This window comes from Embiotoca jacksoni, unplaced genomic scaffold (assembly GCF_022577435.1).
Source record: "Embiotoca jacksoni isolate LCO1_2020_lvr unplaced genomic scaffold, fEmbJac1.0.p SCAF_4, whole genome shotgun sequence".
NCBI classification, from domain to species: Eukaryota; Metazoa; Chordata; class Actinopteri; family Embiotocidae; genus Embiotoca; species Embiotoca jacksoni.
This window is the reverse complement of record NW_027185392.1, coordinates 8,086,628-8,111,719: the sequence shown is the minus strand read 5'-3', so window position 1 is coordinate 8,111,719 and position 25,092 is coordinate 8,086,628. Positions and strand designations below refer to the sequence as shown.

General features: G+C 40.2%; 1 protein-coding gene across 10 annotated transcripts in view; it reads left to right on the top strand.

The window, feature by feature from the left end:
• The window catches only part of adgrl3.1 (adhesion G protein-coupled receptor L3.1), a 125,131-nt gene extending 112,918 nt beyond the window's left edge, over positions 1-12,213 (top strand). For 2 of the 10 annotated variants that reach the window (XM_069168068.1, XM_069168065.1), the window contains exons 22-26: positions 4-97; positions 4,971-5,141; positions 7,461-7,478; positions 8,113-8,415; positions 9,516-12,213. In XM_069168068.1, coding sequence (XP_069024169.1) covers positions 4-97; positions 4,971-5,141; positions 7,461-7,478; positions 8,113-8,415; positions 9,516-10,159 — 1,230 coding nt within the window. In that variant the 3' untranslated portion in view covers positions 10,160-12,213. The remainder of the gene's footprint in view (positions 1-3; positions 98-4,970; positions 5,142-7,460; positions 7,479-8,112; positions 8,416-9,515) is intronic. The other 8 variants (XM_069168070.1, XM_069168067.1, XM_069168074.1 and 5 more) reach the window with 5 other exon arrangements.
• The last annotated feature ends 12,879 nt before the right edge of the window (positions 12,214-25,092 follow it).

Below are 25,092 nucleotides of genomic sequence, written 5' to 3'. Positions count from 1 at the left end.
TAGAGTCGTATCAGGCGGATGTGGAATGACACTGTGAGGAAACAGGAGTCCTCCTTCATCACTGGAGACATCAACAGCTCCGCTACGCTCAACAGAGGTAACCACGGGATACCTACCATTTGCATCCTCATCACTGTCACCATATCTACTTTATTAATAGCGGGAGGCTCAGACAGCATGCGCTGTCATTTACCAAAGTGGTTGGAGTCCAAACTTCTGATAATGGTATTGTGTTCTTGAAGAGTGAAAGATTAGCAGAATAGAGTGTAAATATCACCGACTACTTTTTTGCTGCTTCAAAGAATGACTTTACAGGAAGGAGAGCGTTATGGGCCGAGTCTTGTCAAAACTGAAACATCAACCAGTTTTTGGTCCCATTATAAATCTTCAGAGTGTAGAGCTGACTGTGATACAGAAGGCTTCTATACTTCTTTTTCCCAGGATAGATGTGTTTTGAAGCGCTGTGGGTGAGAAATCCTTTAAGTTAGTCTGTCTTCACCAGAACAACAGTGGTACCTTATCATTATACTGAGAGTTCTTCAGAATTACATTCCATTAATGTTGTAGTATTAGCTGTATGTGGTATGGTTTACACCACTATACACTACTAGAATTGTTTAGTAAAGCACAGTAAAATGTAGCAGGATATTTCATCTGAAAATCGGTATGTTCAGTGTAGCTTGTCCAATTATATAAAGGCTACTGTAGTTACTTTCAAGCTTTTAAATGTGTATCAGACTTAGTTCAATGCATTTCCAATGTGATCAGAGCGCTCCTTTGTTGTCCCTCCAGAGTAAAATACTGTAATGGACCGTAGGAACAGAATCCATGAGTATGGCTGTCTGAGCATAGGGTAATGAGGGCATAGATACCTAAATGGCCCGACAGTTTGACACACACACACACACACTGGATCGTCCGCTGCCATTTGTTAGTCTCTAAGTTGAGGTGTGGCCCTCGCTTTCTTCAGGCCACTAATAAGCTGTTAGCATGACAGATTGATACTAAAGCAGACATGGTGTGTGTCAGCGCTTGAATTATCACACACTTAGCGAGGCAGGGCTTAAGTCACCCACACCTCCTCCTTCCCTCACACTTTAAAGTATCCTGCACAGAGCGACTTAGCCAGTAGATTTTCAAATGACTACATACTGTGACTTAGTGTATAAGTGTGGAATAGAATAAATTGCATTGTCCGATCCGTGATTGACTTGTTGAACTTTGGAGAGAGGGTAATGCCCAGGTCCTTCAGTCCATAACAAAGAAGGGAGCGCTACAATAATAATTTAATACAGTAAAAATTGAATTAGGCCAGCAAGGATAACTCAAACAAAAACCAAACAGAATATTAGTAGGTGCCAACATAATAACTACACATGGCCTAAATGGCGAATAAAATCAAACCAACCCAAATTAAACTAAGTTGGACCAGCCCTCCAGGTGCGAGACGTTGACACCCTGAGAGGAAACCAGCTGATTTCGGGTGTTTCTCAATCTAAAAGATGCAACCTCGATAGGCTGTGTTTCTAAGATACTACGTCATCAAATCCCAACATTGAAGGACTTTACTGATGTTTTGGATCCTTCAAAATTCAGAGGACCGAGTCCTTCATTCAGACAAGTTTCAAGGATGCATCAGGTGTATCCTTGCCATCCCTAAAGCTCCCACAATCCTATGCGCACATGCAAGGAGTCCAGCCCTAGCCTCTGAAGGACCTGACTTGAAAGGACCCATCCCATCAAGGGCACATCTTTAAGCTTGACAAACACCCATAGACTCCCAGACCGCCGTGGATAATCCCTCAATCAGGTAGGATTTAGGGAGGACCTGAAAAGGGAAGCAGAAAGCAGGCCAAAGCAATCAATTCTGTCACACAACGCAAGGCGGTCACAGGAGTGAAATGTTTAAAAAAAACTTCTTCATTTTAGACATCATGTCTAATATATCATTACATTTTTTACAATATTAACACATGTACGTACATAACTATTCATATTGAGTAGTTATAAGTAAAAAAGTTTTTTTTTGTTTTTTTGTTTTTTTTTACGAGACTGAAAAAGATGCCAATAAAATCCACTGCGCCTCTTGCAAGCGCTGGCTGATGAATTAAATTAATTTGATTAATTCAGATTTTAGATTTTGCATGAATTGAAAAATGCTCTAATCGAGATATGTGCTTCCCTCTGATGTCTTTCAAACAAAATCAGGGAGAGCAGTAAGAAATAGTTCTGTAGTTACGACAGTGACAGTAACATAAGCTGACACCGTTTCCTTGGAGACACTCACACATGTGAGTTTTGCCAGTCAAACACTTGAGAAAAGGCAGCAGGAGCTCATGATGACAGAATAAGATTAAAGAAAGGTAATTATATTACTTAAGTGATGTGGAAATGGTTTGGCTTTGTTCAGAGTTCAATGTCGTACAGACATTGCTCAGATACATAACGTATTGGACCAAATATAGGATTGATTATAAAGCAAATGCTGCTTTTCTAATATCGGTTTTGACGCAAGAGACTTGAGCATAGACAACAATGGCTTTTGTCCTGTTGGGAAAGTTTCCCTTCGACGTCGTTAATCCAAGGAGCGTGGTCCAAAAACTCCTTAACACAAGCATAGACTCTATATAAAAGTGGACGTAGCTTCCGGCTCTGAAAAATGAGGCCGATGCTGAAGTGCCTTAAGCCGTCATACCACCGGGCGCCGCTAGAGGTTGGCTCCAAAAAGCCTCCGGCTCCATAGACTGTCATTCAACTTCTCTCATAAAATGTTCAGTCAATAACATTTTCGGTATGTCGTTCGCGAAATTCACTCTTCCAGATTAGTGTTCTGGCCGTCCATCTGAAAATAACCCAGTCATTAATTATGAAATAAGCCTAAAAAAAAAATTGTGGGGCATGTCTGTTTGATTGACAGGGCTGTGGTGCTGTCAGATTACAGCTATCGGTGGGCGGGTAGTAGTGTTGCCGGGTTTCCAATCAGATTGAGTCAGATCCACCGCTGGCTCCCTCCGAGCCTTCCCAAATTATTGTGACTGCCGGCCAAATTCCAAACTCGACGCTTCATAACAGACGGTCACGAACCAATTGGTGACGTCACTGCTGCTTACCGCTTAACACAAGCCATTTTGTTCATGAGCGTAAAACACGAGATGCTGAATTTTTTTTTTAAAACCCACAGATTATTTCTTTGTTTCTCTTTGGTAGTAAAGTACGAAGCCCCTGAGTGGCCATAGAGAGAATTTCTTTTCTTCTTTTTTTTAATCAAGATACTAAATCGTGCGCACTAAATAGCATTTCGTTCCCACGTTTTAATCAATTTGTGCGCACGAGATAAGTCACTATATGGAGAGACAGCACAGCACAACAGGCTTTCTCCTCTCAGCATGAAGTGCACTGCAACTGTCAGTTGACCTACTATAAAGTCGATAGCATCCTCAAAATTAGCATATTGCCGACGATGTAATCCACAAGCTCTCAATATCATCGTCATTGCCTTTTACGAACAATAATCCTGTTCATCCCTTTCATTACAGCTGTCCTTAGTTAACGGAGTTGTTGTTGTTAGCTGAGCCACCATAGCCAGTCTGACTAATCAATGACAGATATGGATATGATCGGTATAAAACGGTGCAGCTGAATTGTAAAAAAAAACAAAACAACTATCGGCTAGTTTTCCTGAGTGCACGTGTACACTCTCATTTCAGACAACCCGAAGATTGATAATAGTGAGAAAACAACCCCGACATCTTTGTCAATAATGTCAACGCCGCCAGAAAACATCTTATGTTACTATAATAGCAATCGTTTACTCACTCAGTGTCTGTATACATAATATGGTGTCTTTATTATCATTTTTGGTGACTCTAAATATGTCATCAATCATCAGTCTGACTAACAACTCGGTTAACTAAGGGCAGCTGTAATAAAAGGGATGCGGCACGAGATAGTAAAACGTGGCCTCGATTTAGTAGTTCATGCTCACGATTAATTTATGTTTTTCTCTCCGTGGCCACTCCAGGGCTCCGTAGTAAAGACATATGTAGATGCTATTCACTTGTTTCTAGGCATCATGACTTTGTTTCCTCAGTTGAAGCGAAACACTTCACACAAGCCTCAAGAAACTGGGCTGGTTAAACTAGCAAAAAAGAAAATCCTGTTTAGGGCTAACTAACTCTTCAAGACTTGCTAGACAGTAAATGCAAAAGGAATGAAAACACTCACTTGTGTTAATGCAGAAATCATGGAGTTGCTATAGTGTCTCAGTTTTTCCCTTTAATGTTTTGAAGGAGTATGACATACAGTCACACTCAGGAGTGGTAGAGGTTGCGTGTTGCTTCATACAGGGTAGAATACAATATGAGGATGAATGTATAGGAGCTCTTGCGGTCATTTGTCACCTGTTTTTTTGTTGTTGTTGCAGTGTCTTAATGTGTACATGATCTGCGCCCCACCAGGGAAGGAAATGCATTGAGAACACTTTTTTGTGTGCCTTTTGTCCATTAACTATCCTGTAGTCATGCTTCTCTGCTCAAGCGTATTGAACTGCAGCTCAGTCTGCTCCCAGCTATGCTTCCCTCTCTTTGTCTCTCCCTCTGTCTGTCTGTCTGTCTCTTTCTCTGGTTCCCTCCCTCAGCCTGTATGCAGTGGCTGCAAGAATGACTTGTCAAGCTTTTTCTTGGCTTTCTCCCTAAACTGTGTTTGCTTGTTTGATTTACTTGTCCTCTTCTCTCCCTCTTTCTTCCACACACTCCCTTTCCATCTCACTCTCCCCTCTTCTTTTCCCTCTCGCTTACTTCCACTCTGCAATGGCTACATGCTCTCTCACTTTAACCTCTATCTCCTCTCTACCTTTTATTTCTCTGGAGTGCTTCCCCCTCTCTTTTTCTCTCTCAACTTGGCTGTTGCTCTTCCTCTCTCGTCTTGGCTGTTGCTCTTCCTCTCTCTCTTTCTCTATCTGCCTGTACCAGGAGCCATGGCTAATCATCTTATAACTAATGCTCTCCTTCGTCCCCATGGTACTAACAATCCTTATAACACTCTCCTGGGGGACTCGGCAGTCTATAACAACCCAGCCGTGGGCATGTACAACACCCAAGGTGTGCCTAATGTTCCTATTAAGAACATACAGCATTTAAAAAGTTAGTTTAGATGTATTTCTTCACCACATTCAGTTCATTTGTGCATGCTTATTTGATTTTAAAATTTTCACTGCTTTGATGTAGCCTTATTATGGTTCCCAAGTGAGGTGATCAATCACTGCAATGTACAAATATCACATACATACATACAGTGGGTACGGAAAGTATTCAGACCCCTTTAAATTTTTCACTCTTTGTTTCATTGCAGCCATTTGCTAAATTTCAAAAAAGTTAATTTTATTTCTCATTAATGTACACTCAGCACCCCATCTTGACAGAAAAAAACTGAAATGTAGAAATTTGTGCAAATTTATTAAAAAAGAAAAACTGAAATGTCACATGGTCATAAGTATTCAGACCCTTTGCTCAGTATTGAGTAGAAGCACCCTTTTGAGCTAGTACAGCCATGAGTCTTCTTGGGAATGATGCAACAAGCTTTTCACACCTGGATTTGGGGATCCTCTGCCATTCTTCCTTGCAGATCCTCTCCAGTTCCGTCAGGTTGGATGGTGAACGTTGGTGGACAGCCATTTTCAGGTCTCTCCAGAGATGCTCAATTGGGTTTAGGTCAGGGCTCTGGCTGGGCCAGTCAAGAATGGTCACAGAGTTGTTCCGAAGCCACTCCTTTGTTATTTTAGCTGTGTGCTTCGGGTCATTGTCTTGTTGGAAGGTGAACCTTCGGCCCAGTCTGAGGTCCAGAGCACTCTGGAAGAGGTTTTCTTCCAGGATATCTCTGTACTTGGCCGCATTCATCTTTCCTTCAATTGCAACCAGTCGTCCTGTCCCTGCAGCTGAAAAACACCCCCATAGCATGATGCTGCCACCACCATGTTTCACTGTTGGGATTGTATTGGGCAGGTGATGAGCAGTGCCTGGTTTTCTCCACACATACCGCTTAGAATTAATGCCAAAAAGTTCAATCTTGGTCTCATCAGACCAGAGAATCTTATTTCTCATAGTCTGGGAGTCCTTCATGTGTTTTTTTTGGCAAACTCTATGCGGGCTTTCATATGTCTTGCACTGAGGAGAGGCTTCCGTCGGGCCACTCTTCCATAAAGCCCCGACTGGTGGAGGGCTGCAGTGATAGTTGACTTTGTGGAACTTTCTCCCATCTCCCTACTGCATCTCTGGAGCTCAGCCACAGTGATCTTTGGGTTCTTCTTTACCTCTCTCACCAAGGCTCTTCTCCCACGATTGCTCAGTTTGGCTGGACGGCCAGGTCTAGGAAGAGTTCTGGTCATCCCAAACTTCTTCCATTTAAGGATTATGGAGGCCACTGTGCTCTTAGGAACCTTGAGTGCTGTAGAAATTATTTTGTAACCTTGGCCAGATCTGTGCCTTGCCACAATTCTGTCTCTGAGCTCCTTGGACAGTTCCTTCGACCTCATGATTCTCATTTGCTCTGACATGCACTGAGCTGTAAGGTCTTATATAGACAGGTGTGTGCCTTTCCTAATCAAGTCCAATCAGTTTAATTAAACACAGCTGGACTCCAGTGAAGGAGTAGAACCATCTCAAGGAGGATCAGAAGAAATGGACAGCATGTGAGTTAAATATGAGTGTCACAGCAAAGGGTCTGAATACTTATGACCATGTGATATTTCAGTTTTTCTTTTTTAATAAATTTGCACAAATTTCTACATTTCTGTTTTTTTCTGTCAAGATGGGGTGCTGAGTGTACATTAATGAGAAATAAAATGAACTTTTTTGATTTTAGCAAATGGCTGCAATGAAACAAAGAGTGAAAAATGTAAAGGGGTCTGAATACTTTCCGTACCCACTGTATGTATATACATACATATATATATATATATATATATATATATATATATATGTGTGTGTGTGTGTGTGTGTGTGTGTAACTGGTTGCAGATTGTCTATATATTGTTTATAAGCTACTTGGGAGCCATGGAATATTTTTTCTTATGTGTGCGAATGTTATATTTTACACAGTACGTGCTATATTTTAAAATGTTATTTTAAAAATTGAATGTCACTTTGCATGTCAGTTGGGCTTCGTATTGCTTGTGGTAGACTTCTGCATGTGTACTGTGTATGTATTAAGTTTTAAATGGAATTTGTGCAGTGTGTTTTAATGTTTCGTCTGTGTTGTATAAATTATAAACCACATGACAACAGCCAGTTAATAATAGAGCAGATTCTGATTTTGAGAATCTGACAGGGATTCTTTGTTTATCAGATTTTTCTTTACTTGCTGTGCAAATGTTGATTGTGTTGTTGCTGAAATTTGTTTCTCTCAGTGTATGAACTCACATCTGTGTCTCTCCTCCCTCTCTCCTCCCTCATGCTGTCCATTAGCACCTTACCGAGACACAAGTATGGGCTAAATTACTATTCATCTACTTCAACAATGTTTTTTTTCTTTTCTTGCTTCTCAAGCACTTTGCCAAACATGTTTAGTCCAATCTATTCAAAAGCGTTTCTTCCCATATCATTACTCAGTTCATGTAACACAGTTGTGTCATTTAGGTTGACACACAATTTCAGATTCCTTTTGCAGAAATGCTATTTTAAAGGTCTTTACGAAAGGCAATATATGCATGGCATAAAAAACAAGTATTGGATCTCATTTAAATTAAATGTTAACCTAATGTGTAAATTTTGGTGAGTTATAAATGAGTTGTCATGTTTGCCCTTATAAGTACTTGCATTGTAATTACTATTATTAAGTGCCACTTAAAAACATTTTTCTATTTCTTCAGTGAAACTTTTTTTCTATTTCTGAAATGTCAGTAATTGAGAAAAATAATATACATATGAAGTGTCTCTTAAATGTATTATGGACGCTTGAAGCATTTGTCCTTCCAAGACAATTGTCATTCCTACTTTTTCTAATTCCCAATGCCCGGCATTTGCTACGGTGTGAGGCAAAAATTTTAATCTTTTCTCTGAATTGTCGTTTATTCCAGAATCCTAATAATTCTTACTTTTTTAATTATCTCTTTCTCAGAGGGCATCCTGAACAACGCAAGAGACTCCAGTGTTATGGACACGCTCCCTCTTAATGGTAACCATGCCAACAACTACAGCATGGCCAGCAGTGAGTACCTGAGCGACTGCGTCCAGATTCTGGACCGTAGTGGCGGCTACGGCACCCATGGCAACCACAAAGAGACGACCCTAGAGAAGAAGATCCTTAAGGAGCTGACCTCCAACTACATCCCCTCTTACCTCAACAATCATGAGAGAGCCACCACTGAGCGCAATCACAACCTGATGAACAAGCTTGTCAACAGCAGCCTGGCCAATGGAGGTGACTATGGTCTTATTTAACTGGCCTTGACTGCTGCATCTAAAGGCTTTTGGTTTATAGTGACACTGCTTGGCCACTATGACTACAAATTATTGACCAGGGCTTCCATTAATTAAGCACTGTATGTGAGCACGTTTTGTTTCTGTGAGTAGAGCACCGGAGTTTTTTTTTTTATTTGGCTTGCTCAAAATATTTACGTATTTACATATGATCTAAGGGACTGTGTTAAATCAGCAATTACTGATTTTCTGGCCACTTGGAGGCAGCTTAAACAACTGAAATCAGTGACATATTATCACCTTTCTTATGTTGATTTGTTGTTAGTGTACAGTTGCTTCTACATTCAGCCGATACTGAGAAACATTAATATTAATTTCACGAGGATTTAGCAAACTGCATTCACTTACTTCAATCTTGTAGGAGAGCCAACTTCAAGTAACATAAAAATGTGACAGGCCTTCTTTCGAGCCAGTGCTTGGGTTGTCCCTTCTGGGCTACTGTAGAAACATGGCGGTGCCACATGGAAGAGGACCCGCTCCCTATGTAGATATGAAGGACTCACTCTAAAGCGACAAAAACAGAACAATTCTTAGTTCCAGGTGATTTTACACTAATGGAAACCTAACTATGAGTTTTGTATTCCATGTCTGCCGATAGATCCCCCTTAAATCCTGCACACTGGTCTTTTAAAGTTGTGTTTCGCCACCATAACGTTGCCTGTCTGCCAAGCAGTGGTGCCCAGGTTTTGTGTACTGTAGGTTTTTAGAGATTTTTCATCCAATTTTGCAAAACCTAAACGAGAGCAAAGACACTTACACCCTTCATGAGGCTGAGGCAACCAGCCTAATCAGGTGATAATGCCTTTCCCGTTATACATATAATTTCAATCCACTGTTAATGTCCAAAATTTGGATTGCAGACAATTTAAAGTGAAATGACTTTTTGACTGCCCTGAAGTCTCCTCTGTGGGATGCTAAAATCATCACCATGTCAGCACAGTAGCATCAACACTGCTACTTATCCAGAGTTAACAATCAGCAATATGCTCTACCACGCTATATAATATTCTGTGTAATATTATGCCTGCCTGGTTCTTGCAGGGAGCATGGCAGGGGGCAGCAGCAGCAGCAGCAGTAGTGGAGTTGGTGGGTGTGTGGGCAGCAGTAAAGAGGACAACAGTCCCATGGTGCTGGACAACCCTGCAGCCTTCCCCCATGAGGAGAATCTGGGTTTGGAGATTATCAGAGAGGAGTCCAATGCGCCTCTCCTGCCGCCACGGCCTCCTCCGCCCGACAGCCACCCCCCACCACCTCCTCCTCCGCACAGCTTCTCCCGGCCGCGGCGCATCCCCCAGGAAACCAGCGAGAGCTTCTTTCCTCTGCTGACCAACGAGCACACTGACGAGCACACACACTCACCCAACCACAGAGACTCACTGTACACCAGCATGCCAGTGCTGACGGACCTCCCAGATGGGCAGATGAACGGTTTAACAGACGGAGAGGAAGACAGCTCCGGGGAGCTGCAGCCCTGTAAGAGTGCCACTGCTCCAGAGCTAGATGACGTCTATTATAAGAGCATGCCAAACTTGGGCTCCAGGAATCACCTTCACGAGCTGCAGAGCTACTACCACATGGGCCGTGGTGGCAGCGATGGATACATGGTGTCCGGGAGCAAGGAGGAGTCCGATTCATCGCCCGAGGAGCCGCCCGTAGACCCTTCTCACCTGGTTACCAGTCTATAGAGCCAACTGAGACTTCTATCCCTCCCCAGCCCTCTTTCAACCTTTCAATGAAAACATTCTGTGTTGTTGACTGACAGACTGAGCTTGCCCGCCCCTGGAAGGATGTGCTGTGTGTGACATTAACTATGGTTCATGACAATATGGTTGAGATATCACTTGTCAGATGAAAGCAGGGACTGAATGTATTGTCATAAATGGTGCAGACTGAGAGGGCGGTTCTGAGATACTTCTTGTGAACATCAAACAGGAACTAAAACTAAACCTGGAATGGAAACAGAAGGGGGAGGGATCCTGTAATTTAACCGTACCTGTTACTTTCATTTGGAATCTTGGATTGACCGTAGCCCTACAAGTTCCCCAATATGGACCTCTAGCAGATCATAGCATATAGTCTCCACTACCACCACCACAGGAGTGTGGCCCCCAGCCCTGGTTCAATGAGCTGCCTGTCTGTTTGTCTGTTTGTCTGTCTCTCCGGCTAACTCTTAAGGACATGTACCGGGAGGACGTTTCAACCTCTCCAAAGGGTAGAACAGGATATCAGACATTGGTGTTCACGACATAAACTGGCCCAAAAGAGAGGACCACTACCTGCCAATTAAGTGAAGGATGTATGATATATGCCCTCACTACCGATCATCCAAAAAAACTGTTTTATCTGGGCAACTGAACTGTAACCATATCACGCTGATGTTCTGAATTATCTTCCTGTTCGTATCTGCTAAACTGGAGTTGTGTCTGGGCTGGTGTAACATTCCTGCAAGTTGTAGTGACTGCGGCTACTGTGTATTTCCCTGAAAACAGAGAAGGAAGATCATATTACAACAGACTGAATTTAAAAAAAAAAGAGAAAAAAAAAGAAGGAAAGAATGGGTTTTGTTTCTTCTCCTTTCTTCTGTAAAAGTTTTCAGTTCTCAAAGGATTACGGAGAAATCACAAACTGTTTCTATGTATTGTACAGAATACAGATACAGATACAAATGTTGCATAATGACCAAGTCTTTTATTTTTTAATTTTAAGTTGCAAACCTTTTGTCTGTGGAAGTGTTCTGAAATGTCATGATGATCTTCTGGTCACATGTTGACCACAGAACGAGCAAGGAACAATCTTTCATGTCACTCTTTCATAAATACAGAGACAGTTACACACTCCTTAATTAATGCGCATACCCTACGCACACTTCATTCTGGTCCTTTTATACCAAAACCACTGTCACTTACATTTTGAAAATCAATTGTTACTATATACTTTACCACTGTGTAGATTTAAAACTAAAGGGAAAATGAAATGGTGGTTACGTGATGAAGAGGAGGATTTGTATGGAAAAGCTGCGTTTTAATCTGTGTTGGAAGAAACTGTCATCTCATTTGGACCCTGCAGGAGGAGCCTGGGGGGAGAACAGATGACAAAGATACCCAATATATGGGGTAACACAAGAATGGTGTATGAATCATGTCCTTAATATTGCCAAATATACTATCAATTGACGTTACCTGGCTGTGCTGGTCGGGATCTTATTGTACAGAAAAAGGATGCTGATAGAAATAAATGTCATTCGCTAAAGTTAAAAAAAATATAACAATGTCCACAATTTGACAAAAAGTGGGTCTTACCTGTGAAATGCCATGATTACACCTTATATGTGTACTGAAGATGTGAAAACTCTGCACACAACAGCACTGTCCAGTGTGGAAAGCCAATGTTTACTTATTTTGGAGTAAAATTTCATAAGTGTATGAAGTGTAGCTTGCACATGTATCCCACAAACCCCCTCCATCTCCCCAAGAGAGAAATTATTTATTTATCTGTTTATTGGTTTAAAGACAGCAAAACAAGCTTGGAGCAAAGAGAGCTTGCTTTAGGCAGGAGTAAATAAAGTGGCACTGGGTTTGTCTTTTTTTTCTTCTGTTTTTTTTAAATTATTATGATTATTATTACAATATTACTGCTAATTATTTATTCTTTTTGTATGGGTTCCAAGTTGAATGATCTCATAACTAATATTTGTTGTAACAGTGAAAGTTGTTTGCCAACAAATAAATTACTGACATAGCTTTGCGGTTTTCCGCCTGTTGAGTGTTATCACGTTTTATATTGAAATGAAAAACAAACAAGTTAAAGCCGTCAGTGTTTTCACTTCAGATATGAATTCCTAGCATCATTTTTGGGATCCTATAGAAAGTCTACAGACATGCATTTGCTTGTGGTTCTGGGATGAAATCCTGCCTTTCTCCGTAAATCTGTCAAAACAGCTTATGTCTGTAAAAGCATTCGAGTGTCTCAGCTGAGTGTGTAAGAAGGCCAAAGTTAACAGGATCATATCAAGCAATTTATTTTTGAAGATTTCTGACCGTCTGGCAGGTATACATGCAGCTTTTTCGTTGTATTGAAACTAACTTTCTATCGTCTCAGATATCTTTACATATCCCATTCACGTGGAGGACTGATCCACGAGGGTCAGCTGGTGAGAGTAATTACTTTCACACAAACCCCATGTAATGTGGACTACATAAAAAAAAAAACTGTACAACTAACCCTCATTGGTCACTCGGGTTCAGACCAAGGTGGACTCTGTGAAATAGGTGTATCAACTCCAAGATCTTTCATCTGCAGCAATGTCATATTTGTAAGGATTGTAGAAAAGTAGATCCAGTAAGTGTTACATTGTGTTTTGATTTGTTTACTTGCACTGCCGATCCAAAGATATGAGCTCTCTCTTTTTACTTTTCCAATCACATAAAGGTTACAAAGGTCAGTAAAGGTGGTTTAGATGCTCCTGGTTTGGCAAAACAATTGGAAATATTTGACCAGGAGTGTGAGTTTAAAGCAACAGCAAGGACTGAGGAAAGTTACAAGAAAAAGTCCATGATAAAAAAAAAAACATAAAACGGCAGTATTATGAGCGTGTCATAAATGTGAAATTATAACATTCAAATGCTTTGAGGTTCATTCTGGTCTCTTGAGGTGTGTTATTGTCCTTGGTGTTCGGCCCTTGGCAGGATTTTGAACTCCAAAAGGTGAAAGTTCTGCTTCACTTTCTTCTGTGATTGCAGCATATCAGTGTCCTGAAGATGAAGACATTACTGTGTCTGAAAGACCGACATAGTGTGGTCAGGTTGAACAGTATGGTTGTTACTGGGAATCCACACTGACAATGAGACATAAGAGCGACTGAAGCATTTGTTCTGTTTAATCTGCACCAACTCCAACCTCCATTTGGTTTTTTTCTGTTCGCAGAACCGGCTGTCTGTAGGCATCACAGACGAGCTGAAAAGAGAGCTGCCAAAAAAAAAACCAGACTCCACCAGGCTGATTTACAGCAGACATTTACTGAGTAAAAAAAAGTTTTCATGTAAGCCCAGCAGGAAGAAATCAGCCTTGTTTTTATGATTGGATTCATTGATTTTCTACAGAAGTTTTGAAAAGTTAAGCCTGCTCTCTGGTACAAAAGGAGCATCAATCACTATCAATACTATCAGAACATATAAATAGCAGGAGATTTGTGTGATGTCTATCTGGTCTATTCAAAGGGAGGGTGAGGGGCATCAAAACACTGAAAAACATTATTAAGATTTTAGGGTGATCAATGAAGGCTACAGAAAGTCTGAGGAAGGTCTCAGCCCAGAAGATTTGAATAGCAGATGTTAGATTAGACCATCTGGGAACTCCTGGCTCGGTCAGACTTTACCAGGGACAGAGGAAGCTGGACTTGGATTTTAATCTAGCTCCATGCTCCTGGCTCAGGTACCTACTGGTCAACACCTTCTGGACCTGGAGGTGATGGAGACCGTACCCATGATCCCAGTGTCTAGTCTCCATTTAAAGAAATACTGGCTAATATGGATGGTTCCTGATCTTTAAATCTCCAAATCTTAAAAAATACCTATCGTCTTGAATTATTTGCCCCGTTTTTACCTTCACCTGTTAGTAATGAGTATTACCAGCAGCAGGGGGCGGTGATCCAACTAAAGCTGTTTGCCAGCTGCCATTAAGCAAGAAAAGGAGGAGAAGAAGAACACGTTACCATTTTCCTCCAGTGAAAGGTGCGGCTCTCTTTGGGAGTTCAAACAGGAGAAATGTGCAAAGATTTTGACAGATGTTCCAAAATTCTGTGGAAGAAATAAACAAAGAGTTTATTTAGTGCAAACTCTGCAAGGTAAAGCTAGTGATGCCCATCAATCGCTGTTGTTAATGATTCCCTGGGTGGACTACAGTGAACTCCAGGTGAGGGATGACTTTTTACCTTTTAAATTCATGTCTGCCTTGGAAAAGAAAAGTTGAGGTGCCTCTTTACCCTCCAATTTGTCTGTAGCGTGATTGGGAAGACATTATAAGTGCCTTTAACTAACAGTACTTACATGTGGCAGTGCTTGTGGCTCTAAAGGTGTGTATAGAGGATACATTTATGAATACATTTTTTTCAATGTCAACATACAAAGTAGTGCATTGATTTTTCCTTCCGAGTAAACAGAAGTTAATTTTTTTTAGTACATCCCTGTGCGTCTGAAACTTAAAATATAGTATACTATATTTCTATATTAGTAATATAACACACATTGGTGGTGTCACACTTCAGCTAATACTTGTAGTCATTGTAAAGATTAAAAATCTTTATACACTTGGACACAGCACGGGTGTGCATTCTGACAGAGAGTGGGAATGTTTAGCTGCAGATATAACCCCTTTTCTCAAAATGAAGAGATTCCTTAAGCTTGAAGCCACTGAGATCCACTCCATCAAAAATGATGTCTAATCAGAGTTTGTCTTAAAAATTTGATCTGCTACCTAAACACTATCAGCTCATCTTAACTAATGACATGATGTTACATGTGTGCACAGCATTAATTTCAAGGAAGATATTCATGGCTCAGTATTACTAAATGTATTCTGTGAGACCATGACAAAGCTGTCACACGATGTGGCTATCTCTTTATAAGAGATTCTAATGGTAAAAACTTCAGCAATAATGTGACCTGCAGCTTGGCGTAGTTTGTCCTCATTTTAAGTCAAACTAAATACTGATAATGAAAACGATACAATTTCTATTCATAGTTTTTGGTCACAACACATGCCAGACAGTTAATATCAGCAGTTGACCAACAATGAATTCCCATTATGTGAGTGAAAGAAAAAATGAAAAGGCCTATTTGACCTGGGATCAATTTCAAAAGCTTAATGAAATAGCCATATGCCCTTTTATTTGTAGCAGTGCCACCAACATTTTTTTCTTGTCACTCAGTTTGCAGTAATTTCTGTGCAGTGTCTGTGTATTATTGAGGACTTTTGCCATCTTTTATGTTCTTTGATCTTAGATTCGGTTTATGACAACGAAATAAAAGAAAATAACAGAGCAACAGGAGTTGGAAAATAATGAGAAAAGGCACAGAGACTATCAAGGAGCAATTGTAGTGTACGAAAAAATGAAAAGGATACTAAAATGTATTTTAGTTTTCTTTAAAACTAACTGTAGCCACCTAACAGTCCCACTCCCCTGTCCCTCCCTCCCACTTTCTCTTTCCTCTGCCAGTAGCAGGCTGATTAAACGAGTATTGGGCTATGTGGGTCATATCTCTGCTGGAGCGCTCTGATCGGTTAGTGCTGCCTGGCTGTGTTATCCTTCTGCTCTCTCTGTTTCCCTCCTTCAAGGGAAGGCATTCAGTATGTCTTACAAGGTGACATGTCTCCGCGACTCAGTTCACACACCAAAGGCAAAACACTGCTGGGATGAGCAGGAGTGTAAATTAAAGGCAATCAACCTGTTTATTGTACTTGTTTATGATTAATTAATGGCTTCCGTAAGCTGGTGGAATCTAAATGTAGCAACTGTAATTAGAAAAACAAATCCTTCCTGGAAAACTATTCATTGATTGAAGTAGTTGTTGAAAGACAGTTGTTGAAAAAGTACAGGTTCAGAAATGTTTTCAGTTTGTCAGACTTTGTTGAGACATGGTAGTATGAAGATTCAACATAAGTAAGCCACGATGTCATGGGACACATTTAGTAGTCACACTCACAGACTGTTTGGCATTCATCCTTCACTGGGGGATAATTTTTGACTTGAGGTTCAATCACTTGTTGTTTGGCCTGTCACAACTATTATGTAATGACCTGATCACAATTATTTGAGCTGATTGCAATCATTTTGCGAACTCTCCACAATTGTTAGAATCGTTTCAATCTATTTCTATAAAACCAGCTGTCTGAAACTCAAGGAAATGACATATTTTCTTCACTGTTTCTACATTTTTCATCATTTGAGGTTTGACTGGCACTCTTCTTGGCCCTCTTCTTCTTCTATGGTTTTAATGGCATATAAGCGGAGAATTAGCATCACCGTCACTTTATCTTGTCATGTTTAACTTCTAGTATTTGCTGACCGAATATCGATGAGCTTATATTGACATTGTTGATTTAATTTCAAAGCCAATACGTTGGAGGAGGCGATTTGTCGGATTTGCACTAAAAAGGTGGTGGTACAGGGCATTTATATGTTCCAGTATTAAATTCCATAAATTGTTTTTTCCTCATACAGTATTATTAAACTGTGGTTAGGCTTTTACTTTGATAGGTGAATAAAATGAACAGAAATAGACAATTAAATAGGTAATTGCAATTATTTTTATGACAATAAACAGCTTAAATTGAATGATCTTGATAGCTCTCCTTGTTTGGTTCTACGGATTTAACCCCATCTCAGAGTCATCATCAGTTTGCTTTTGTTTATTTCCAAGCAAAGGTTGATTGATTGGCTCAGTTTTCTAGCTGATCAGTGTGCTCTTTTCTCCTAATGGGTCTCCAAATACTTTGTGATGGATGTAACCTGCTATTCCAGTGGATTCCAGTGTTGTTAATGAATGCGAATGAATTGCAGTGTAACAAGCAGCTGCCATTGTGAAACTGGTACAATGTTGCGATGTCTTTTAATTAAGGCAACTATGACATTTGAAACTGAGTCTGAATTTGATTAAATGTGTAAAATCTGGCCCATCCATACACAGTATGACATTTCAATATTTCCACCCCATTTCCTTCTTATGCGATGTTAGGCACTAGAAAGCATAAGAGTCATATTTTCCAGCCTGTCTGGAGCCTAGTTTAGGGTTCTGATGGAATGGAACACATGATCTCACATTCTAGAATTCCTGGAATTTACTGTATTGAATAATACAGTTTTAATTGTATTGTTCAGAGAGTCCGTCTATCATTGTGAGGCCATTCCTCAGTTTATTAGAGGCCTGCTGTGAGAGAAAGCTAATTAGTCCTCCTCTAGGCCACATCGTATGAGCTTCTGAATGACTAGCCTCGCCCTGACCTCTGGAAACACATCAAAATGCACCAGGGTCCCTCTACTGACCTATGCTAGTGTGTGTATGCATAGCGATGTCCAAGCCAAGTCATCTGCTTCCCCTGCCCAGCCTACGTGCAGGCAGCATATGCACCCATGAACGTCGTCTCCTCACCTCAATTTTCCGTGAGATTGCTCATTGGAAGAAAAAAACACTTAACAGGTACACGCCGGCCACCCTGAATAATTCACTTTAATTGGCAAAAAGGGAAAATGACAAGCCTCAGCTGAAGAGCGATGGAGGGAGAGCTACAGAGTGGGGCGAATGGGGGAGAGAGTGGCCATCCAGCCACTGGCTTTTTTGAGGTCACATACACCCCCATGCATGTTTAATTGGCTTTGGGATGGCATGGTGTTTCTGCTGCCTCTGCTGTGAGTCAGACACACTATGCCTTTTCTGGAGCGTGCCTTTTCATGGAGGCTTAGCAATGGAGATGCTATTTTAAGAACACATTAGAAGCCCAGAAAACACTGACATTTAGACTCTCTCCGTGATGGCTGCGAAAGGGGGCGGGCCAGTCACTAGTGTATGTGACAGATAGATGCTGGGTTCCTGCCAGTGTGCTTTTGTGGAGAGGTAGTACAGTAGGGCAGACCCATGTCAAATTACTTTCTGAAAAGGAATCCTTTACTTCTTTCAAATTGATCACATTTCACTGGCATGAGAGCTAATTTGTTTGCCCCAAATGCGTAAATCATACATAATTCTTGCCACACAATAGAGAAAAAGAAAAAAAAAAAAAAGAGAGAAAAAAAAACCTTCAAATTAATAATTCAGCATAGTCACACAGGAGGAAAGGCGGTGCAAATTAAAAGATGTTCTGTCAACCCTCATGACACTCATGAACACTTTTCCTGTGGCAAGGTTCTGTAGTGCATTTTAAACCTTGATTTTGCACGTTCTGTTCTTATAATGACATACTGTCTACCAAAGTTAGATCTCATTGACACACTATGTCTTATATCTCTGTGATCAAAGATATAACCAAAGAGACCAAAAACTTCTGTTAACATTGCCTTGCAGATTCCCCTGACTCATCTGTGACTGTTTTTCTTGAATAAGAGTTAAAATAAAGATGCCACACTACTGTTGCTGGTGCTAGCCATCACACAGGACATTACAGTTAGTCATGTTTTGCACAGTATATATATCTATATTAATATATATATCGATATATTATTTTTTTTCCATTGATGCCCTTGTTAATAGGTGTACTTTTGCAAAAAGCGCTAACATAGCCAGTAAAACGTTATTCTGCTGTCACCATATGACTGTAAGTTATTGTTTCTCCTAGAACTGTTGGTTTGTACTTTGTGGGCATGCTGTGCCTGGAGCTGACGACAATAAAAAAGAAATCCGTGACAACTGACATCAGCTTGTTGTGAACCGAGTGTTCAGAACAGTAAAGGCCTGATCTTTTTTCTTGAAGGAATTACTTTTACTTATATTCACCTCATTGTTTGAAACTTTGTCCACAATTAATACAAACATGCGACATCGTTAAATTACATTAATTACATAAAATACGGAAAAGGCACAATAGGTCCTATTTAATATTTGAAATGCCTTCATAGGCATACAGTGAATTGAAGAAAATTGTGAGTTTATGACCAGGAAATATTTTTAGTGTCTATATTTACCAAACCAAAGCATTGTTCCCTCTCTTAACTATCATTTCTTCTGGTTGTTAAATGTAACTAAATGGAAGTGTGCTTGTGGTGCCTTTTCCATCTTGCTCCCAATCTCTCATAACACTTGTCTTATATTGAAATTGAATTACAGATAATATATATCATTTAAACCCCAGTCCTTGGTAATTGCATGTGTTATTAAGTTACAAGTGTTAGGTCTGGTCTGGAGTTCATTCATTAAAACCGGAATGAAATTTTCCACCGGACAGAAAAGTAGCTCTGGTTTTTACCATGACAGCATAATGGGACAGGCTGGGCACACACATCTAATTATGAAATGTTATTTGTCTTGCGAAACAAACAGTAAACGTGAAAAGGAAATATTTTTCTGCCCTTCTATTCTCTGTTGTAGTACAGAGAAACAGCATGCACAACAACCTCATGCTGTTAGCAGGATAACCTCTACCTTTATGTTTATTTTCTAACCTCAGTTTTCATTTTATTTTATATAGAGTTGTTCTCTACCGAAGTTCACCTTTAAACTTCCCTTTGACTTATCTGTTTGTTGCTATTGTTGTTACTCGTCTAGCTTGTGCAGTCATGTTTGACCCCAGCTATCAGTAAAAACACAGACACATTCCCACTTGTTTTCCCCTTAACCCCAACCATAACTACTACTTGCATAACCCCAACCCTGAAACCAAGTTTTCTGTCTAAAGTTTAATGAATGACATTATTGGGACTTGTTTTTATTTAACCAAAGGAAGTCATGTCCCCACAATGTGAATGTATCAACAGATTTAAGTCCTTACAACGGGATTAATTCAAGTACATATACACAAAACCAATTTTAAATAAGTTCTTATTTTGACTTAATTGCACCAGACTAAAAAGTAGACAACTAAACATCCAAGGCACCTGAGTTTTCCTGTGTATCTGAGCTCTTTTCAAAGCATTGTTGCAAGGCTTAGTCAGTAACAGAAATAAATAAGCAAGACAAGAAACAAAGATAAACCATAAAAGAGATGTTAGACACATTTGACAAAAGTAATTGAATGTTTAAAAAAATTATGTTTAGAAACTGATTTCCCACCTTTAATTTTTAATGAAGTAGGTTTTGAATTAACCAACAGGAGCTTGCATGTGTACCGAGGACTCTGTTCCCACCATGTTCACGAATATGTTTTACACTAGGCAAAGTAGCAGCAGGATTCTGTGACTTGTTAATGCATGTTTGAAAATAATTGGGATGTGGGGCATATCTCCAAGACAGAAGTAGCTTCTGACTGTTGCGAGTACATTTTTTTTTAGTTTTTACTAAACTAAACTACAGTGTTGGGGGGAGGGGGGGGGAATATAAGATTGCAGATGTTTTCTGTTTCAAATGAATCGGAAAAATCGGAAGAAAGAAAGCTGCAAACACATTTAATACAATGAGATGAACAAAGCGACCTAGCAACAGAGCGGTGAAGGCAGCAAGGTTTAAATGATGTGGTGCACACACAGGAAAACAGTAGGGGAAGAGCATCCTGTGTGCTTCAGCTTCACACACACACCACCACAGTGAAGACTGGCGTATCCCAGGGGTCACCTCTCCCTTCTTCTTCTGATTGGTAATGAGGCACAGCTGCCTTGTAGTGGGACCAGCAGGCTGGGCCTTGATTGCTGCTGCTCACTTAAGCAGGCAAAATGTGGCAAAGACTACTGTATTGCAATGTTGTAGTGCCAGAATATGGAACTTTTGGTAATGAAGAGATCCAGATCTTGGTCATTAGGATTCAAAACAGTATTCTCAGCTCTGTTAAATACAGTTCACAAGCAGTTCTGGCTTTCTTATTTTGTTTTCATTGGCAGTGAATGTGGTGGTTTTTTTTTTGGGGGGGGGGGGGGGAGTGAGTGTTGTAGATGTCACTGTGCTTTCTTGATAATGTTTTTGGAGCAAAAATAGAAAGTAGCACTGATACAAGCTTAAGAATGGAGGGAAACGTATAAATGCATGTTACATTTTACATTTTAATTTGAAACAATGGATAATGCTTTTGCTCACAGGTTGTGTACATACTTAGGCCTGTCACAATTATTACATAATCAATATGCTGCAGAAAGTCAGTGGTCAAATAACAGAAAAGGACAATTACATTGTTCACTGCAATTATTTGTATAACAATTAATCGTCAACTAAAATGTTATGATCGTGGCAACCCTAGACATACCATTTTCTCTGATTGAAATAAAGTCACATCGTCTTGATTTATTCACTTCGTCCACTCTTAAATTTGAAAATCCTTTGCTGTGTATCAGGAGCTGACTCACGAGCAAAGCTGCCAGTCTGACTTTATTCCATCCTGCTGGCATGACAGAGTTATTACTTCTTACCATCATGCAGTTTGTCAGTACAAGTCAACATGACTGAGATCACAAGACGCAAACAGAAAACAATGACCACTAGTCATGTGGTTTGGATGAAGCGTACAGAGGGCGAATGTGATTGTTTTTGTTTATTTGTTTTCTGCTTGGCCCCTCCTCCTCACAGCTGTCAGCCTGACTGTCTGGGGGTGGCAGTTTACTTCAGTATATTTGGATTCTCAGGCTGTTGTTGTTTGGATATGAATCATGAATCCTTTTCTCATTCCCTTCCGGAGATGCTGGGTACCAGTTGCTATGGCTACGGTACATTGTGGCTCAGAGAGACACCTTGTGAGATCAATTTGACCAATGAGACTTATTTCTTTTGTCTATATTTCACCCTTTTCTCGATGCTATTCTAGTTGGCCTGTAGCTTCTTGTGAATAAACCCTCTAATAAGTTGAGGATTTTGAGGGGTTCAAATGCCAGGCTTAGCAGGTTATATTCCCAAGGTTTTCCTTTTTTCGACTTTGGTTTGATCAACTACTTGGCAGAAAATATTTGAAAAATAAGTTACAAGAGCAACTTAGTAGGTATTTTTACATACTCTTTATGCATGCAACATCATGGCTTAATCTCATACTAAAGTCACGATTCAGGAGATTTATGTGAGCTATACTTAGCTCTCATGAATCTCATGCATGCAAAAATACCGAGCACCTACACAAAACTCCTGAAAACAAAGTGTTTGGCTCAGTAGTTGAGGCGCAGTGCTTGTGAAGTATGTGGGTTGTATATTGGGTGCAAACACTTCTAGGCTCATATCTCCATCCTGCATGTACCTGCCTGTCATTATTTGCATGAATCACATATATTTGCATAGAGTCAGTGGGTGAGCTGAGTTGGTACAGTAGACTATTGACAATAACCAAGAGGTATTTTGTGTGTGAAGGGGCTCTGTAAATGTTGGAGTTTACTTAAGAAATTGGAGAAGCATCCTCAAACATTGAGTTTGATTAAATTTCTGGTAGCATGATTATCTGCTTTAATGGATGTGCCTGATTGAAAGACTGTTAATTAATTTCCACCGGGGCAAAAATCTTACAACACACATAATACATGCACATGTACCCACACATGTGCAAGCGCTATACAGCTCATCTCTCACTGCTCCATGAAGGATGTTTGATCATCAAAACCTGGCATGAAAGTGTTGTGCAAAAATGAAGTGAAGTGCATTTTGATTGGCTGCTTGTTCCTTCCTGAACTGCCTCTGTAGGAACTAGATGCCCTGAGCCCTCCTTCAGTGAACAGGACAACACATTTGTCAGCTAACTGAAACAGCTCATCTAAATTTAAAATGTAATTTAAGAACCATTCAAATGTATAAGCCGCAATGCACCTTGCAATATTAACAATTTACCAACACGCTCACAGCATGAATGCCAGTCACCTGGGAGATGGGTTTGTGTGTGTGTGTGTGGGGGAGTTGTATTGTGTACATCCATACACCCATATTTGTGTGTGTTTTGATAAACTGAACTTGTTCAACATTTTCCTGAGATCCGGCCAAAATTCAAACACCCTGATAGTACTGTGTGTTGGTAGATATTCAACCCTCACAGGCAGAAAAAGGATTAAAATCCTGACAGTTGGCTGTTGCATCCAAGGACTCTTCATTATGTATCTGCTGCCTCTTTTCAAATCACTGATGCAAGAATTGCGCTCTCATATGACAAGAAGGGTGGGTCGGGGGGGATAGTAGTGTGTTGTGTGGAGAAATGGAGGTCCTTGTACTGTTATGTTCAAACAAAGGTTTCCACGGCAACCACATGTACCATTAGTCCTCTTAACAAAACTCAGGGATAAAGCGCTTCAAATAACCCTTCGTTCTCATGCACACCCAGACACGCACGCACACACCTCAGATCTGCAAGGGTATCTCAACCTTTGATTGAGGATCGCTTTGCACAAATAGTACCACTGTGTGTCCAGGGACATTATGAAAGACTTGATCTCTTTACTGTCTGACTTCCGTGAGACTCTCAAAGAAGGATGACAATGACTGACTTCATAAAATACTCTTTCAAGAGACCAGTGCTTTGCATTTCGAAACAAACATCAACCTGATAACATTAATAGATTTGATTCTTATTCAGATTACACTGGTGAACAAAGATGTTATCCCATACAAAAGAAAATACTTGGTAACTGTCATGACCGCTGCCTTTGTCTTTATGCTTCGCTTTTCCCGTGTTTACCATTTTATTTTGTATCTCTCCCATGCCTTGTAGTTTCGGGCACCTCACTTCCAACCGATGTCTATTTCATGCTCCTTCGATTATCCCTACCCAGATCAGTTTCTACTGTCTCTCGTTGTCCTCTTCTCCTTAGTATATTTAGTCTGTGTGCCTCTTCTCTTCTCTTCTCTTGTCAGTGCATTGTTTCTGTTATCAGTAAGCTTAGTGTCCTTTTCTCTTTCTTTGCTTTTGTTAACATGAAAGTTTCTTAGTTGTTGCTCCTTGCCTCTTAATTTTCCGTTTATCTGTTTGTCGAACCAAATTCCTGCCTTTCGTTATTAAAAGCTTTTATTTGCCTTTACCTTTCAAGTCCCTGTCCTGTTAAATCAGCCCTCAGTTTGAGTTTGGGAGGCAGGCGCCCACTCTACTTTTAAGTTCAGGCAAAAACCTTTTTTTTTTTTTTCTTTTTTTTTTAATATAAAGCTGATAGTTGAGGCTGGCATAGGGGACCTTCAGTTATTCCTTAATTATGCTGCTTTAGGCTTTGGCTGCTGGGGAACCTCCCATGGTGCAAGGTCCACTCCACGTCTGCTCTCATAATAAATCTCCAGGCCACTATTGCTTGTCATTAACTTTGTGTCTTCTTTTGTGCTTTTTTTTAATGTCTGTCCTCTTACAATGTACCTTTCTGCAGGTATCTCCGGTTCTGGAGCTGCATGTATCTGATATGCATTTACTGGCCCCACCGATCTGCCCATTGTTTGTTGTTTGTTGTCTCTTTATGCTGTTCTTTTCTCTCTCACCTACCATCTCACTCCAACAGGCCGAGGCAGATGGCTGTCCACCTCCGGTCTGGTTCTGTCGCTGGTTTCTTCCTGTCAAAAGAGAGTTTTTCCTCCCCACCGTCGTCAGTGCTAACTTAAGGGGAAAGCGTTGAATTTTTGGTTTGATAATATTGTAAGGTTTTGATCCTACTTTGAAAAGTGCCAAAAAATGACTTGTGGTGTAATTTGCTGCTATATAAATATAATTAGATTGGATATTATCATTGGAATTTTCTAATTAAAAACAAAAATGCTTTGCTTTCCACAGCCAGCCTTCAGGTATGTGGATTGGTTTATAAGCTTCCTGTCATGCCCATACCGGTTCTTAAGATCTCTGAATCCCTCTTCATTATTTAAGGCTTTATCAAACTTTCAGCCAGGAACTACACAAACATGAAGCAAAGTGTTACTTCAAGTTAAGTGCTGAAGTTGTGCTCTCATCAGTTGATTGGCATCCATATCCTTGGTATATTGATGCATCATATGTTTGTTGGCAGGGGATTATATTCTATAAAAATATGCAGTCATATTCAAACAAGGGTCTG